Here is a 17139-nt window from a genome sequence, read left to right on the forward strand (position 1 = left end):
CGGCCCGTGTTTTTAATCGCTAATAATTAAAACACTCAAAATTCACTAACGCCAGTTTTATAATAACAATCTGCACTAACGTCAGTGCTAGTCCTATTGTGCACTAATGACGTACTAAAAATAAAGTTGCCAATATTGTGGGACAATTAGTTTAAAAGTTGATAAATCTTAAATTAACCAACACCTCTAACAATAGTACACTATTAGAGCACTAATGTATACTAACGATCCAGCAACGAATGATATATCCCATGTTCCTGGAGAAATTAGTGTAAACATTGATAAATCTCAAGTTGTTATCCACTAAAGTCGCTTATAATTCTTACGCTATTACAGCACTAACGTTAATGTAATGCGATCTAACGATGCACTAACGGATGATACTTATCCCATATTCGTAGGACAATCAGTATAAAAGTCGGCAAGTCTCAAGTTGGCTTCCCCTGAAAATAATCTCTAATACCTTTAACGTTATTGGAGAACAAATGTTAGTGTTATATTAATAATGTGCACTAATGATCCAATAACCAATGGCATTTCTCTGATGTTTCTGAAACCGTGTAGATTTGGTAAATATCAAATTGTTTCTGCCACTAATAATAGCATAATACGTCACTAGAGCACTAATGAGTGACGCTTTCTCATGTTTGTATAACAATTGTCGTAAAAGTTGATATACCTGAAGGTAATCCCACCAGTGAAAACTAACATCTACCACACTTTTAAATCACTAACCTTACTGTTATAAATTTAATGTCTACTGTACACTATACAACTCTAAAACTATATTAATTTCTGAGAATGTGAGAGGGCTACTTGAGATATGTAATAAATAGCATTAAGTTTTATGGCAAGGTACGAGCTATACAAATTCGCAAATGGGTTGGAATACATTTTTCTGTAAACAAGGTAACTTTTTACCTATAACAGCTAGGAGACTCAAATTTGTTATATAAAGTACGTACCTTAGGTAGATACCGAGATCCAATAACTGAAAAAGCCGTCTAGGGTCACTCTCAAGATGAAAAGGTCAAATTATTGAAAATTTTATAAAATCTCTAGAAAGAGACCTATACGTTACAGTGAAATTATTTTTCTCTAAGACATCCATATTTGTGCTTGAAAAGTTTTTTTTCTTTTTATTTACTGCCAAACAATATCGGTTTGCAATAACATAAAGACAACGGATGATTCTCAAATTAACAAATACGATAGGAAGTACATAAAATAAGTTCCGTCTCGATTTTTATCGTCGGCAGCGCCAGGATCGCAGTCTCACTCATGCCTAGTAGTTACTATTTAACGATCCAATAGAACGAAATTACGATACTTTGAGATAGCTCTGTGCTGTGTGTCATAGTGATTGTTTATAATGGCAGCGTCAACCAAAAAATCCGCCAGTTGTGAAATTAGATCTGTGATTCGTTTTCTGAATGCGAAGAACGTAAAACCAAGTGACATTCATCAACAAATCTGCGAGGTTTACGGAGAAAATGCAATGAATGATTCAGTGGTGAGAAAATGGGTCCGACAATTTAAGGAAGAGCGTGATCAAGTGCATGACGAAGAAGGATGTGGGCGTCCATCTGTGGTTTCTGATGAACTGGTGAGTGCAGTCGTAGAAAGGATTAACAACCGTAGTTTTACGATTAATTCTCTTAGTCTTGAATTTCCACAAATTTCGCGAACAGTACTTCACGAGATTGTTACTGGAATACTGGGTTTTCGTAAACTTTGCGTTCGTTGGGTGACTAAACTTCTTTCTGAAGAACACAAAAAACAACGGATGGACAGCGCACCTGATTTTCTGACACGTTACCATGATGATGGCGATAACATTGTATCGTAAATAGTCACAGGGGATGAAACTTGGGTTGTTTATGAAACCCCTGAAACGAAACAGCAATCCATGGAATGGAAACGAAATTCGTACACAACAAAGGTTGAACAAAAGCAATTCTTGACACCCCGGAAAGTAATGTGCACAGTGTTTTGGGACAGACAAGGCATTTTACTGATTGAATTTTTACCACGAGGTGTAACAATCAATAAAGATATTTATTGCGAGACGCGTAAGAAACTGCGCCGTGCAATACAGAACAAGCGCAGAGGAATGCTCTCAAAAGGTGTGGTTTTCATTCACAACGCCCGACCACACACTGCGAATGTTACCAAACAACTCCTTGAAAGCCTTATCTGGGACGTTTTTGGCAATCCTCCGTTCAGTCCCGACTTCATTCCCAGCGACTACCATCTCTTCCTTGGTAAGCGCTTTAACAATGAAGAGATAAATGAACATGTTACCACATGGTTGCCAATCCAAGTGGCAACATTCTATTACGCACGAATACATATACTTATACCACACTATGAAAAAAGCCTGGCAAATTACGGGAGATATGTGGAAAAGTATTATGTTATTGATTTTTGGGCAATACATTGCTTTCTTTATCTGTACTCGATTTCGTTTTTATTCCCAGACGGAATTTACTTCCCGAACGAGCTTCGTATTATACACATTCATTCACTAAGGAATATAAAAGCAACAGTTGTATTATATCACTGCAAATTTGTGTCATTATTTGGAGACGGCACATCTGATTATCATTTAGTGAGAAAGGTATTTCGCGACCAGGAGCTAAAAAAGTTGAGAAAAGGACGTAATACATCAAACCATCTATTCGGCATATTGCCATCTATATTTCTTTAAGAGCTCAGTGAGTTGAGCGACAGGTACTTCAGGTCTTGCTCTGTTATATAACTTGTGAATTAGTTGCTTGACTATCTTTTATTTTTACGTGCATAATTTTTGAAAAAGTAGTTTAAGAAAACAAACTACATTCATACTTCCTGCTATGATTTTAATCGGGTTTGACTCATAGGGGCCCCTCCATCATAGGGGCCCTCCATCATAGGGGCCCCTCCATCCTCGTTCCACGAGCGCCTAGTATAATAACGTAAAGGAGGCTAATTGAAATTCGCATTTCTTATTCTATCACTTTCTCGTGTTATTTGGTGTCTTACGGTGAAAACAACAGATGGGGCGTACTATATTATTTCAAAATTTATGAATGATTTGAATAGTTCTGCTATAAAAAGTAAATATTAATCCTTAAGAATATATTACAAATTTTATTTTTCTTGCAAAATGCTGTGTGTGAACTCACTTTTACTAGTAGATGAAGTAGCTGCAAAGCAAATGCAAATGCACCAAGTGCATATTTATCAATTTTGGATTAATTACTAAATTTACAGTAATTATTACAGTTGGTTATTAAATAGTATGCTTGTTACAATTGTTAATATTTGAAAGGTCATAAATGGATGAAATTTATCCGTGGCCTTAATGAATTTAATATAAAGTATGTAACTACAGATTGTTTTCTGTTTGGAATGTTCTATTTGGACATTTTTTTTGCCCCCGTCCCCCCTTTGTATTTGCAAATGGAAAATTTAATTTTTTCGCGGTTTGGTTGTTGGCCAATGCACTATTAACCCTGCAAGTTTCGTTCCAATTGCTCCGGTACTTCTAGGCTAGACCCAAGAGCCGAACCCTTACCTAAATATTAATGAAAAATAATGGTTTATGTGATGAGCACTACTCATATTGGAATAATGTTTCATACATATTTTGTGGTGGCCAACATTGTGTCCGTAGGTTTTATTCTGGTACTCCTATTTCCTCCCACTGTCTCATTCCACCAATTCTTCCATCATCACTCACTTCTTTTCTCATCGTGTACCTTCGTCTAACAAGTATAATCATTTGATGTTAAACTAAAATATTCCATTTCTTAAATATGCTCATATATTAATCCAGAGTACATCATCAACGTTTTTTATTCCATAATAGGAATAATGTCCAATGAATACTCTTCCAAATTATTTTTTTCTTGATTGCAATACATAACGCAATATGCTGGCATTTGAAATGTTTAGATCTTTGGTTTGATTTGGGGATCATACTATAGTAATAAGGAGCCGTAAATATCTTGAACTCATTGATGGGGAAAAAAAATGTTTAATACATTAATTATTGCAGTGCTTTTGAGTGCTGGAGAAGAACGAAAAGGCTTGTGATAAATTACAAATATTCTTTCCCTAGAACAATGTGTTTCAACCAAAGTCAAATGATAAATCATAGCAAGATCTAGCATTGGATCCATACCGATTTTGAATAGAATGTCTCACATTTCAATGTGACCTGGTCGAACTTTCAAATATACCGACTTTCATATTTATTGTTGAAATTTATTAACCATTATTATTATTATTATTATTATTATTATTATTATTATTATTATTATTATTATTATTATTATTATTATTATTATTATTATTATTATTATTATTGGAACTTGGTTTGCACATTATCCCACAAAGAGGCTTTCTAAAAGGAAACCTTACAACAGCGGAAGACTGGTACGTATAGCAACGTAACAGGCAACAGAAAGTCTGAACGTACTTTGTAATTGAAGAAAATCGACTTCCAAGACAGCAAGAAGTATCCAGAAATATGTATTTAAATGAGAGTAGCAGTAGTAGTGGTATAGGTGGGAGTTGCATAGCTAGGACAATAAAACAAGTGGTATTTTCCCTACAACAAAAACTATATTAAAATATTGATATGCTATTTCTATTAACCCTAGAACGCATATAAGTGGGGGCTGACAGACCCCACAGATGTGATTAAAGTGCCTTGCAGTATAATAAATCTGCATCAAATCTTTATCTTTCGTGATATCTAATATCTAAATATGTACTTACATATTTCGTAATTTTAGACATGTGCAAACAACGATTTCCGAGATTTCTATTGTTTTCTATTAGTACTCAACCTTTCCATACCTGGGATCTCTCACACCCCACCTTAAAATAACCTTTGTTTGTAATGCTATACTTGAACGTTGCTAGATAACTATAATTTACTATCATATAAATCTAGATTTATGTTTATACAGGTGTTTCATAAATTGCATGGCTGAATTGCCTTTCGTTTTCGATCATAATACTCAACTATCAAACAAAAACTCATTTATCTACTTCACTATAAAAAGATCTCATTGTATTTGTTTTCTCATTTTCTCTGTGTAGACCTTTTGCTTTCGTTTCCGAGAATATTAATGTATTTATTAATATTCTTGCTAATAATAAACATCTTTCATTCATAATTTTAATAACTAGTAGAAGTGCTCTACACTGTAAAAATGAGGTGTTGAAAGCACCAACCACATCGTTTTTCGAGCATATAAAAAATAACTCTTTACTACCTGGGAGAATTTGTATTGATATTTATCGTTTAATATGGGCAAAGGTTTGCGAAATATATTTGCCACATATGTCAAGCAACAAATAGAGTTCTATGTTTTCTGTAATCAGTCACAATAATATTGTTGTAAACCTATGAATCCTTTAACAACCGTTACACAGGCAACAGTTCTGCCATCTTCTCTTCATACGTGAAAAGACAAAAGAATAACAGGTAAAGAAAATAGATGGAAGCTGCTATCTGCCTAACTGTTGTCAGATGATTCATAAGTTTGCAACAATATTATTGTGACCGATTATAAAAAACATGGTCGCCCTGGGGACACCGCGACAACACTGTTCCACATTGCCTATGGCTTTTTCCTTTTTATTTGTTTGTTCATCGTTTCCCACTCAACTGTTTCTTATTTATAAGTACTGGAAATTTTATCTGATACACGACCATTTTGGGCCCAACTTGAAAACGGTGCCCCATATCAAAAATTGTTCAATTTTCCAAGCTCTTTCGAACGAGGTATCCCATTTGAAAATTTCACGTACACTCCCCTATCCCAAAAATGTGAACATTATTGCTCTCCATACTGGAATATTAAATGTGAATTGAGTGCGGTGAACGTCAAAGCACGTTCAATTATCCAGTACAAATTAGAGCGTAGGCAGCAGTAATTCCTAGCAGGCTCAATATAGGTTTTCAAAGCGACAGTATTTCATAGCTGATTACAACTTATGAATACATAATTCAGGGATTCTCATATTTCTTAGTCCCTCAAACAATTTTGGGATATTTGTTTATACCACACATTTGAAATCACTAATCTCCAAATTACCAGGACAATTATTATTATTATTATTATTATTATTATTATTATTATTATTATTATTATTATTATTATTATTATTATTATTATTATTATTATTACAATAAGATAGCAATCAGGGCCTAGAGTTGAACGCATTCACCAGGTTACGGCATATGCTGATGATGTAAATTTAATAGGGGATGATAGGAGAACAGTAGAAATAAATGCAGAGATATTATTAAACGCTTACAGAGACATGGGTTTAGAAGTAAACGCAGAGAAAACTAAATACATAGAAGTGCGTCGGGACCGTAATACGGCAAATTGTGGAGGCGTTAAAATATTAAATAAAATTTTGATAAAGTGGATACTTTCAAATATTTAGGATCAATATTAACAGACGAAAATCATATTCACGAAGAAATTAAATGTCTACTAAAAGCAGGGAATTCGTTTTACTATTCGGTTCAAAATCTCTTGTCGTCGCGAATTCTGTCGAGGAAGTTGAAGCTTGAAATATATAAAACGATAATCATGCCTGTTGTTCTGTATGGTTGCGAAACATGGTCGCTTACTCTGAGGGAAGAACATAGACTGAAAGTATTTGAGAACAGGATCGTGAGAAGAATATTCGGACCCAATAAGAACGAGAATGGGGAATGGCGGAAGCTTCATAACGAGGAACTACATAGTTTATACGGTTTACCCAACATTGTTCGGATCGTCAAGTCTAGGAGGCTTAGGTGGGCAGGTCATGTAGCTAGAATGGAAGAAAGTAAAAACGCTTTCCAAGTCTTGACTGGTAGACCCATAGGAAAACGATCATTATGAAGACCTGGGCGCAGATGGGAGGATAATATTAAGATGGATCTCCAAGAGATAGGAATACAAAGTAGAAACTGGATCCAATTAGCTCAGGATAGAAGTCAGTGGAGAGCTTTTGTGAACGCGGCACTGAACCTCCGGGTTCCATAGGCCATAGAGTTAGTTATTATTATTATTATTATTATTATTATTATTATTATTATTATTATTATTATTATTATTATTATTATTATTATTATTATTATTATTATTATTATTAAGAATTCTGCCTTATGGCAGCTCCTGGCTTTAGGTGTTTCTTTTTCTAGGTTTGGGCATATAAATGTTTCTTCAACGTTTCTCGATCTTCAACTTCCTCTTTAACCATTGGAAGCATACGCGGGGTCAAATTGACCCCAAGGTCTATATTTCTTTCTTTATCTCTTCTGTAATTTAACTCAATGTACCACACATTTGTGTATTACTTTTTGGTCTTTCGTACAAATTTCAATGTCTAAATTATTTGTTTATTATAAATAGAATGTATATCAGCGTTTCCCAACCTTTTTCAACTAGCGGCACGCTACGGGTGTTACTTGGATTCTCGCGGCACACTTATAGATATTATTTTTAAATATAAAACATTGTGGTATTTTTTCTGATTATCTTCTCACAGAGAAGAAAGCTCGAATACTGGTTTTTCCCCGTGGTAAATCATTATGCTTATTTTGCATTCTAATTTAAAAATAGAAAACAATTGCAATGGAATATCGGATTCAAGTTTTAAAAAAATGCCCTTTCTTATTAAAAACTGTATCCAACCTTTTACTAAGAAGGAAGATCACTAAATAACGAACGAACAAACAAATCTATTTTAGTTTTAAAACACAAATATAGGTAATTTGTCGAAAGGATCGAATGATATTTTAAATTTTCAAGTTGCGAAATAGACGGCAACAATAAAGAAGCAATTATGGTCATAACAATGACAACAAATACTTTTTTCAACATTAGAAATGTGAAGAACAGTAACACGGTATGAAACTTAAAATTGTAGATTCATAGTAGAGGTTCATAGTAATGTGAAATACAAATATACATTTTTCCCTACGTTTTACGATTTGATTGCTATAAAATTATTAATTTTGTTTCGATTCCTCGCGGCACACCAGCGGCCCATTCACGGCACACCAGTGTGCCGCGGCACACCGGTTGGGAAACGCAGATGTATATTATAGACTTTTTCAGTTGTTGGCCCTAATGCTGCTTTTACATATGTGGGGTCAAATCGACCCCAGTTGTTTGTACTATGTCTTAGTGTTTTATCTGCTTCATACTTGGCTACAATGTGTGACTATAAACTGGCAACAGTGCGCATGTAGCTGTTCGTTGCAGGCAGGGATGAATTCAGGGGTGGCCCGGAGAAACGTCCCCCCGTAGCTACGACATTTTTGCCCTGGTGCTTGAGAACTCAGCAGAAATTTCTGTAAAATACGTATTTTCAAGCTTTTTCACCCCTGTGTTCTGAAATGCCCCCGTGGACAATACTCTGAATTCATCACTGGTTGCAGGCTGATCCCAAGTTTTTTTTTTTTTTTTTTTTACTGTGTTTTGGTGTTTCCCTTGCTTCAGTGTTAGCTACAATGTGTGGCTATGATCTTGCAGCAGTGCGCATGTAGTTGTTCGTTGCAGGTGCGTTTTCATGCGTGCCTAGAAGATAACTCAGTTTTTGTGTAATTCATCAATATTACAATGAGTCTGAAGGAGCACGAAATAATTGAAGCTCTAGATGAAGACGACGATTACATTTCTATTGACAGTGAAGTGTCAGATGATGTAGATAAAGAACAAATGCAAATCGTACAGGAATCATCATGTGAGTTGTCAAGTGATGAAGACAATATTAGCTACAATGTGTCAAGTGATGAAGATGATGGTACGAGTGCAGTAAATGTCATACAGCCAACACTGAAAGCAAAAAATGGAACTCAGTGGTACAAGGATTCCCCTGAAGTTGCCCGTACCTTGTACATAATATAGTAAGAAAGCAGCCCGGTTGAAAGCAAGGCATTACAACACCATCACCAAAGTTTGCGTTTGATTTATTCATAACTCCGGAAGAAATAGTATTGTGCACAAATATTCAAGGTAGAAAAGTTGTGCAAGAAAAAAAGGAAAACGTGGAGGGAAGTTTCGAAAGAAAAACTTGAAGATTTTATTGGATTACTATTGCTGGCGGGAGTGAATCTTGACTGGGATGTTAATACAGATGATTTTTTGGGGGGAACAAGTTTGCTGATCCTAGGTATCGTGCAACATTTTCAGTGAATCGATTTGAAAATATACGAAGAATGGTTCGTTTTGATGAAAAGCGAACACAGCAAGTGAGGCTCACTACTGACAAATTAGCTCCATTTCGTTATGTTTGGTCTTTACTGCACAGACGCATACTTTCCTGGACCTAACCTAACAGTAGGAAAGTAACTTGTAGAGTTTCGTGGAAAGTGTAACTTTATCCGGTACATGCCTAGCAAACCGGCCAAATACGGCATCAAAATATTTTGGTTGTGCGATAGTAACGCAGGTTATGCCAAGGATGCAGATATATATATCTTGGGCGACAGCCAGGTGAACATCCTCAAAGCATAGCTTGAAATACCGTGAAAAAGTTATCTCGTACAGTTCTGAACTTTGGATTGAACATAACTACTGATCAGTTTTTCACTAATTATGATACTGCGAAATTTCCACTGACTATACATAGTACGACTGTTGAGACAATAAGAAAAAATAAACGTGAGATTTCACCTGAAATGCTGAACGTAACAAAGGGAATTTTGCTTTTATGGGAATATAACCCTCGTCAACTAGGTGCTAAAGAAAAGGAAAAATCTAATTCTTATGAGCACCATGCATCATGATAAAAATGTCGATAGTGTAAATACAAAGAAAAAGCCTGAAGTTATTAAATTTTATGATGCTACCAAAAGTGGCGTGGGCAAGATGGACGAAATGGTGAGTACATACACCTGCAAGCGGCAAACTAGGAGATGGCCAATGGTTTTATTTTACAACATTCTAAATGTTGGTGCACTAAATGCGTATATTTTATACATAAAAAGCACCCTAATTATCATTCCAATGTTACACATTTTCTTGGAGAAACTAGTCCAGGAACTAATTACTCCACATATGATGAAGTATCCTGGATTGAAAAGACCAACAGTAGAGGCAATTAAATTGTATGGAGTGATACGTGAAGAAAAACATGTAACACCACAAGTCTGTATTCAGGGGTGTCTAGGAGGCCGGTCCCCCCTAAATTTTTGCTGTCCCTCCCTATTTTTTTCACAGTAGGCTTGCAAATGAACTATAATATGGTGATGAACTATCATATGGTTGGATCAGGCTTCCTCTAACTTCATCCTCCCCCCCCCCCCACATTTTTGGGCTGGCTACGGACTTGTAACACCATAAACCACCTCAGCAAAAAGAAAAAGATGTGGTTTGTGTGACAGAAGCAAAGTCAAGAAAACCTCCCTACTGTGTATGAAATGCTCAATTCTAGTCTATGGTATTCATAGTGCCGTTTATTGCGATAAGTGCAAGTAAGTAACTTATTTGCTTTTGAAATTTCTATTTCTTTGTCAAGGAACATGTAACAGGCACCAAATGTTAGTTTTCAGTGAATTACAAGTATTACACTCATAATGTTAGATAGCACAGCATCCACTGGTATACTAATACATAATAAAAATCTTTAAAAACTCTTTTATACATTGCTTTCAAAACTTCAGTGTAGTCAAAGTTCACATTTTATTGTATGTATTAGTGCCTTATCTCTATTAGTATAATAGTGAATTACATTGTAATAGTCTACATACACGTAATAGTTCCTTTATATATATATAAACCTTCGGTATAAAGGTAAAGAATTTGTAGATACATGTTTTAGGAAATTATATTTTGGGCTCAAATTGATCCCACGTATGTAAAGTACGATAAAAAAAGCACATACGTACATCCAAGGGTTAAAGTGTTCAAAAATATTCAACATATTCGTATTTGTTCATGTGATCTGAGGTTCAATTCTCGGTTGGAACATACATGAGACAATTGAAAGCTGAAACAATATGAAAATAGTAATTACACGTTAGGAAATTCATATTAAAACTTAAGCTATCTGCTGGAACTGTAAGGCTATAGTTAAATTAACCCACACGTTTCATGAAGATATATTATACCATTATTGTTTATTTACTATAAGCTACCAGATACATCCTCAGAGGCAACATTACACTGTAGTAATCAACAGATGAAAACAATATTGGAAAAGAAATGGAAGGAAGGTCTCCAGAGAGTTACATTAAGGAACTAGCATAGCATTTGCCCAGTATAACTGAGGAACAACCCTGAAAAATCCTGTCAGAATGGCTGGTGTCCGAATCCGAACCCGGTATTACCCAATGGTGAAGCAAGAATCCTATCAACTAGCCTAAGGTCGCTCCGTATAATTATTATTATTATTTAGCTAATAATTAACGTAATGTTCTAAAATTATTGCAAATTAAACCCTACTTCCTTTATTGCTGATGTTATAGATAAGAAGCCTACATGAGACATACGTCCCCCATCAAAGGGCCTTGCTCAAGAAAGAATACTAGAACTGGAATTCAGGAAGCGGCGGTGAAGAGATTGTTGAGGATGAGGAAACGATGTACGATGCAAAAACTGAGTAATTATGATTTCATTACAGATATATTCACTTACATACGTCAATTAATATTTCACTGATACAGGGCACTCTTACTTTCTATAGTAGCAGGAAAAAGGTCCGCTTTTGTAAACGAACACACTAGGCACGCGCCTATAGGGGCAATGTCCGTGTAAAGAAACATAGGTAAAACTAGAAAAAAATAGGGAAAATCATAAAACGCCCTTCAACTTAAAAACAAAAAACTAAAAATAACTAAACTTAGAGCTCCCAAAGACGCGAGACGAATTTTATTGAAAAGATTGTTTTTCACTATGAACATAAATTTAAAAGAAAACAAGTAGCTAGCTCTGAGTTGACCAGTTAAAAAGAAAATATTGGATAAAATTTAATAATAAAAAAGGCATTTATGATAATTAAAAAAAACAAACTCTTGGCACGACAGTTCTTTTGTCCCTGCCAGCGGGCTTACGTTCAAAGTGGAGATGTGTGGTCAGCGGAACGACACCCAATATCCCTAATGCCGGCTTTCTAGACTGGAGTCCTCTACCTGTTATTTCAAATAACTCTCCAATTGTCCTCACAATGCGGGATGTCAACACGGACATTGTTGAATGACTCTCCGAAAATTAAACCCATGACCACATGCACCGAAGGCACGCGCTAACCACTGACTTTTTTGTAGATAAAAAGGTAACAGGTTTTTATCAAATTGAACGCTTTGCACGGAATACACTCTAACCATTATGACACCACACAGACAAAGAAGTAAACGAGGACAGTAAAAAACACCTATGCCCGAAGCGGGATTCGAATCCAAGACATTCACAGCAAACGATCCACAGCCAAATGCCGCAGACCATTCGACTATGACTGTCGGGTTATCTCGGCTAAGCGGTAGCACCTTTAAGGTAACTGATTATTTTAAATGTTACTCCTAAATACTGACAATCTAAGTCTTATGTATCAAATATTTCCTGCGATAATACCATACACTCTCCGTTTTCTACAGACGAAAATGTATACCCACATTATCTAGTACAGAAATAAGTTCTGATTCTCTAATAGCTGCTGATCGTCAAGGTTCACCGAAGCATCATCCCCAAACCCAAACTGAGATAGTGATGTTACTGGAAAACCTGAAAAGTCATTATGGGTAAGTGAATTGCCCACTTGTCAGGATTAAGGGCGATGGTGATGTGAAATGCGGGGGTGTCAGAGATACAGTCACTCACACCTGGATTCCTGATTATTATAATTCCATTACTTGGGCTCCAGGTCATTTACAGTTGTGAGAACGCCAAGGTAGATGCAACCAAACTTACACGTTACTTTTCTCAGCACTGGAAGCAGTTGGTAGCACTAAGTCAAGTATGGGGGTAAAATTGTGAGTAGATGACGCACGAAACATTTCTCCATTCTGAGATCAATCTCTCTGGTTGAGAGCGTGTTTTCCACTGAACATCATATGTTAATCTCAATATGCTGTGAATGTAATGTATTATTTCATTATATACTGTATATTCAAAGAAATAAAAGCACTGATTACACATGAATCAGAAAATGCTTGAAAGTAGAAGAAAATATCAAATCTAGAACAACTGCTGGAAATAAGTTCGTAAATCACTGTCTCACGTTGACAGACCTTCTCCAATTCTCCTTATTCCAACATCTTTTTCTTTCTAGGGAAGAGAAGATCTTGCTTATCACACTGAGTATGCATTGAAATTGAAAGAGAAACACATGAAAAAGTTTCAACCTGGCCGGGATTCGAACGCGGGTCTACTAAATAGAAGTTTAGTGCGCTAGCCACTCACCTACCGCGCCACTTCATCCGCCACCCAAACTAATACCTAGTTAAAATCGTTTCGTGGAAAAATATAAACAACATACTAATGCTTGTGTGAGTGTCTTAATCTAGATTACTCTAACTAAAAAACAAGTTATAGACGATCCTCAATGAAGAAAATATCACGAAACGTTCTTCAGGTTGAGGCTAAATCATCGGTTTCACTAATGGTCCTCATTTACATGACATTTCTTCTTTACCATAACTTCTACTTTCCAAAGAAGAAAAGACGATAGGAATTATTTTCACATTTCTACATCAACGGGTGTAGAAATAGACAGTTCTATGTTTATGTTCCATCCCCGTTTATTTTCCTATACTCATACCAGAAATTTCTGCCAAATTGAGCCAGTGGCACTAGCCGAGTGATCTCGGTGGTTCGGCTTCTGATCATAGGGTGCAATTCAATAGGGTTTCCAACTCCTCTGAAGAACAAGGTCGGAATTTTAACTGTCCTCAGTATTTCTGAATTCGTATTCCTGTAGTGTTTGGAATATGTGGAAAGGACATGAGGTGCCAGTGGCGAACAATACTCCGGTTGGGGCGATTTGCTTTAAAAATTGTGAAAGCTGGAAACTCAAATTACATCTACCTGGGGTGAAGCCCTGTCGTGGCAATTATTAATTTTTCGCTCTGGGAAGCTGATGTTTATGTAATGGCTCTTGTAATTATGTTATTCCTTTATTATTATTATTATTATTATTATTATTATTATTATTATTATTATTATTATTATTATTATTATTACCACAGAAGAAAAGAAGAAAGTAACATGGGCGAATGTATTCTTAGGAACAGAAAAGATATACAGTATGTCAGATGTTTCTTAGGTTTACTCATGAACGCAATAATATTATTACATTTATGGATTTACAGATAGAATTATAATTTTGTGACAAGAAATGTAATACAAATATTTGTTAGCTGGTAACAGTAATGCGTTTTGTTTCACCTTTCTTCTAGGTAAAAAGGTGAGGTGACCAATGGTGACCATGTTGTGGTTTCCAGGGGGCAAGTACAAGCGACGTTTCAAATATAGTTTCAAATTTAGCTGTAACTAATGTAAACATTCTATTTTGTTTCCGATATTCCCAAGTACAATTTCCTCTTAGGGGGCAAGTGCCCCACCTTGCCCTCCCTGATGGGCGCCCTTCGAGGTGACATCTTAAATAGGATCATTTTCGTGACTAGAGTTGTAAGTTCGATCACTATTTACAATTTGTACACAGCTAGGAACTAATTTTGGCCCATAATACAGCTGTAAGGAAGCGTTTAAAACTTATGTAGTCATCAACTCTTGTCCAAACAAGTTACGTTCCCAGACAGTTACGAATGAAGGTTTATACGGATGACGTAATTTTGTGTTGTTGGCATTTCGCCTGTGAAGGAAGTCTTCCCAAATCTTAGACCCAGAGAAATTGATTTTTTCATTTTAGTGTAAACCAGAAGTATCAATATTGCAAATTCTAAAAATTTCCTTTATTTCCACAGTTGAAATGGAATCCGTGACCACAACATCATGAAATTAACTCTTTTTTATGCCACTACTCTAAGATATTAATATTCTAGGAGAAGGAAAAACTGGATGTGCAGTGAATTCAGGAATTACACATTTTGACGTTTTCAGTGTAATAATGCTGGAACTTTCTAATTTAAGTCATGATAAAATAGTAAAGTATTACGCAGAAAGAATAGTTCAGAGAATTCAACTTTAAATTGACTTTAAATTGTAGGGAGAAGCTGTAGTATGCTCTCGCCTCAAGCCCTTATTTTTCACTTCACAGCATTGGACAGATACTCACATTTTTAGAATCTGGTGTTTCAGAGCACTGGATTATTTTTTAACAGTTAACTAATTTAACGAAAAGTCCTCAGTACTTTGTTACCTATTTTTACGCGTTTCCTTACATTTACAGTTTTTCTAATAACTCTTTAAGAACAGGGACAAAAACGTAGAAACAATTAGGACAGTAAAGATCACGAACTTTATTAGCGCAATTTACACTTGCCTCAAGTAAAAAGTAAAATATTGTGAACATGCAATTTTTGGTCTTCCATCTTCTATGTGTTGCTAAACCCAGAGTTGGAGTGGATCTAGTTTCCCGTGTGGGTCGTGGGTCAACAGCATGAGACCCACTGCGACCCCTCACCCATTATGACCAACCCTGCTCATTGGATTGTAAACAGCATATTTTTCCCCCTCGACCCTAGCCATAGAAAAGAAAAACACGTTTCTGATTGGTGCAGCTTGCGATTGTCCAAACCTTCTGGTGTATATATTGTGTATTATAGTAGAAATAGAAAAAAATTGTCATTTTGTTCGAATTGATGAAGAAGAAAATTGAAGTAGCAGTTGAGGTTAAATTTATGTTATGGCAGTCAAGCTGGAACAAATCGAGCCCTGTGGGCTTCTAACCCGTTCCTATTACTACCACTACTACTTATACTGCGGATTTGTACAGCAAAACTGCACACGTAACGTAATCACTTATTTTCATCTTATTATAATGACAAAATATTATGAAAATTTTTAAAAAAAAACATAAAAATAAAAAAGATTTCCTTGACCCCGATTTGAACCCAGACCAAAAGCAATTATAATTATCAGCCGATTGGGCTAGTAAGCTCGGCCACGAAGATCGCCAGTAACAGGCAATTGATGTTTGCTATATTTATGCTAGGTGAGAGAAACGGATACCTCCAACTAACCAGAACTTCGTATTTAGCTCATACGAGTAGGGAGGAGCGTGATTTAAAAATATGCCTCTGAACCCTGGTGACTTTGACTACGTTTTACTTTCAAGTGCTCCATTCCCCCTTTTTAATTTGTTTCTGTTTACATACCTGGAATGAGTATCTATAAGTGAAAAAAGATCGAGGCATTTCTGGATATTGATATTTGTGATTGTAATAATAGCAATTGGACTTATACTAATACTTGGCTTTCGAGACACACAGCATGTGAGTTTTAGATGAGCTAACTACTGGAAAAATTCATTTTTGAATCACTATAATATATAAACTGTTATATAAAAGTTGAATGTAACTTTGTATGCCTAATCATCACAGCCAAATTGGAGCCAAATGATATCACTTTTGGTATATAGTTAGGACTTAATCCAAACTGCGATATTATCATATTGCTTTCATTATAAGAATATCGTAAGAGATAGTGGCTATCCTAATTTTTGCACAAAAAATATTGAGTATCTCACAAGCCGTTAAACTTACGGAGCTGATATTTAGTATATTAACTCTATTGAAAATGAACAGAACGTCTCCAAGCATTTTCTAAAAATTATCCTTTATGGGGAGAGTGGCACTTTCAATGGTAAATTGAAAGTGTGTTAGTTTGTTAATATAATCGAAAACTATCACAGCTAGTTGAAAGACAAAAAATACAGTTGTTCACATTACATATCAATATATGCTTACCATGCGCTTTCTACTACAATAATTTGTGAAGCTTCTTTGTTTTATGGAGCGCTTAGAGTATATGTGAATCAACCCATGAAATTGTGAGAAAAATAGACATAAAATTTGTAATGTAAGCTTCTGTACGTTCGTCTGCTTACCTTGATTTGGGACCTTCAAATTTCATCCGTTTTTCTACTGAAAAGTAACGATAACTCAACAAGAATAATAATTAAAAATGATAATGTAAATGGAATTTATCGTAATTTTGCCCATGACAAGTACTCTAC

The 17139-nt window shown here is 35.5% G+C and overlaps 1 protein-coding gene across 1 annotated transcript; it reads left to right on the forward strand.

Annotated features, from left to right (window-relative positions):
* Positions 1–1372: 1372 nt before the first annotated feature.
* On the forward strand, positions 1373–1849 carry LOC145685658 (protein GVQW3-like). The gene has a single exon (XM_081758050.1). The coding sequence runs from the start codon at positions 1373–1375 to the stop codon at positions 1847–1849; it is 477 nt and encodes a 158-aa protein (XP_081614176.1).
* The last annotated feature ends 15290 nt before the right edge of the window (positions 1850–17139 follow it).

The sequence above is a fragment of the Thermobia domestica genome, chromosome 5, assembly GCF_964235325.1.
Source record: "Thermobia domestica chromosome 5, izTheDome1.hap1.1, whole genome shotgun sequence".
Taxonomy (NCBI): Eukaryota; Metazoa; Arthropoda; class Insecta; order Zygentoma; family Lepismatidae; genus Thermobia; species Thermobia domestica.

Bases quoted from the DNA above. Each gene is read 5' to 3' on its own strand.
- LOC145685658 (XM_081758050.1), top strand. From the start codon at position 1,373: ATGGCAGCGTCAACCAAAAAATCCGCCAGTTGTGAAATTAGATCTGTG.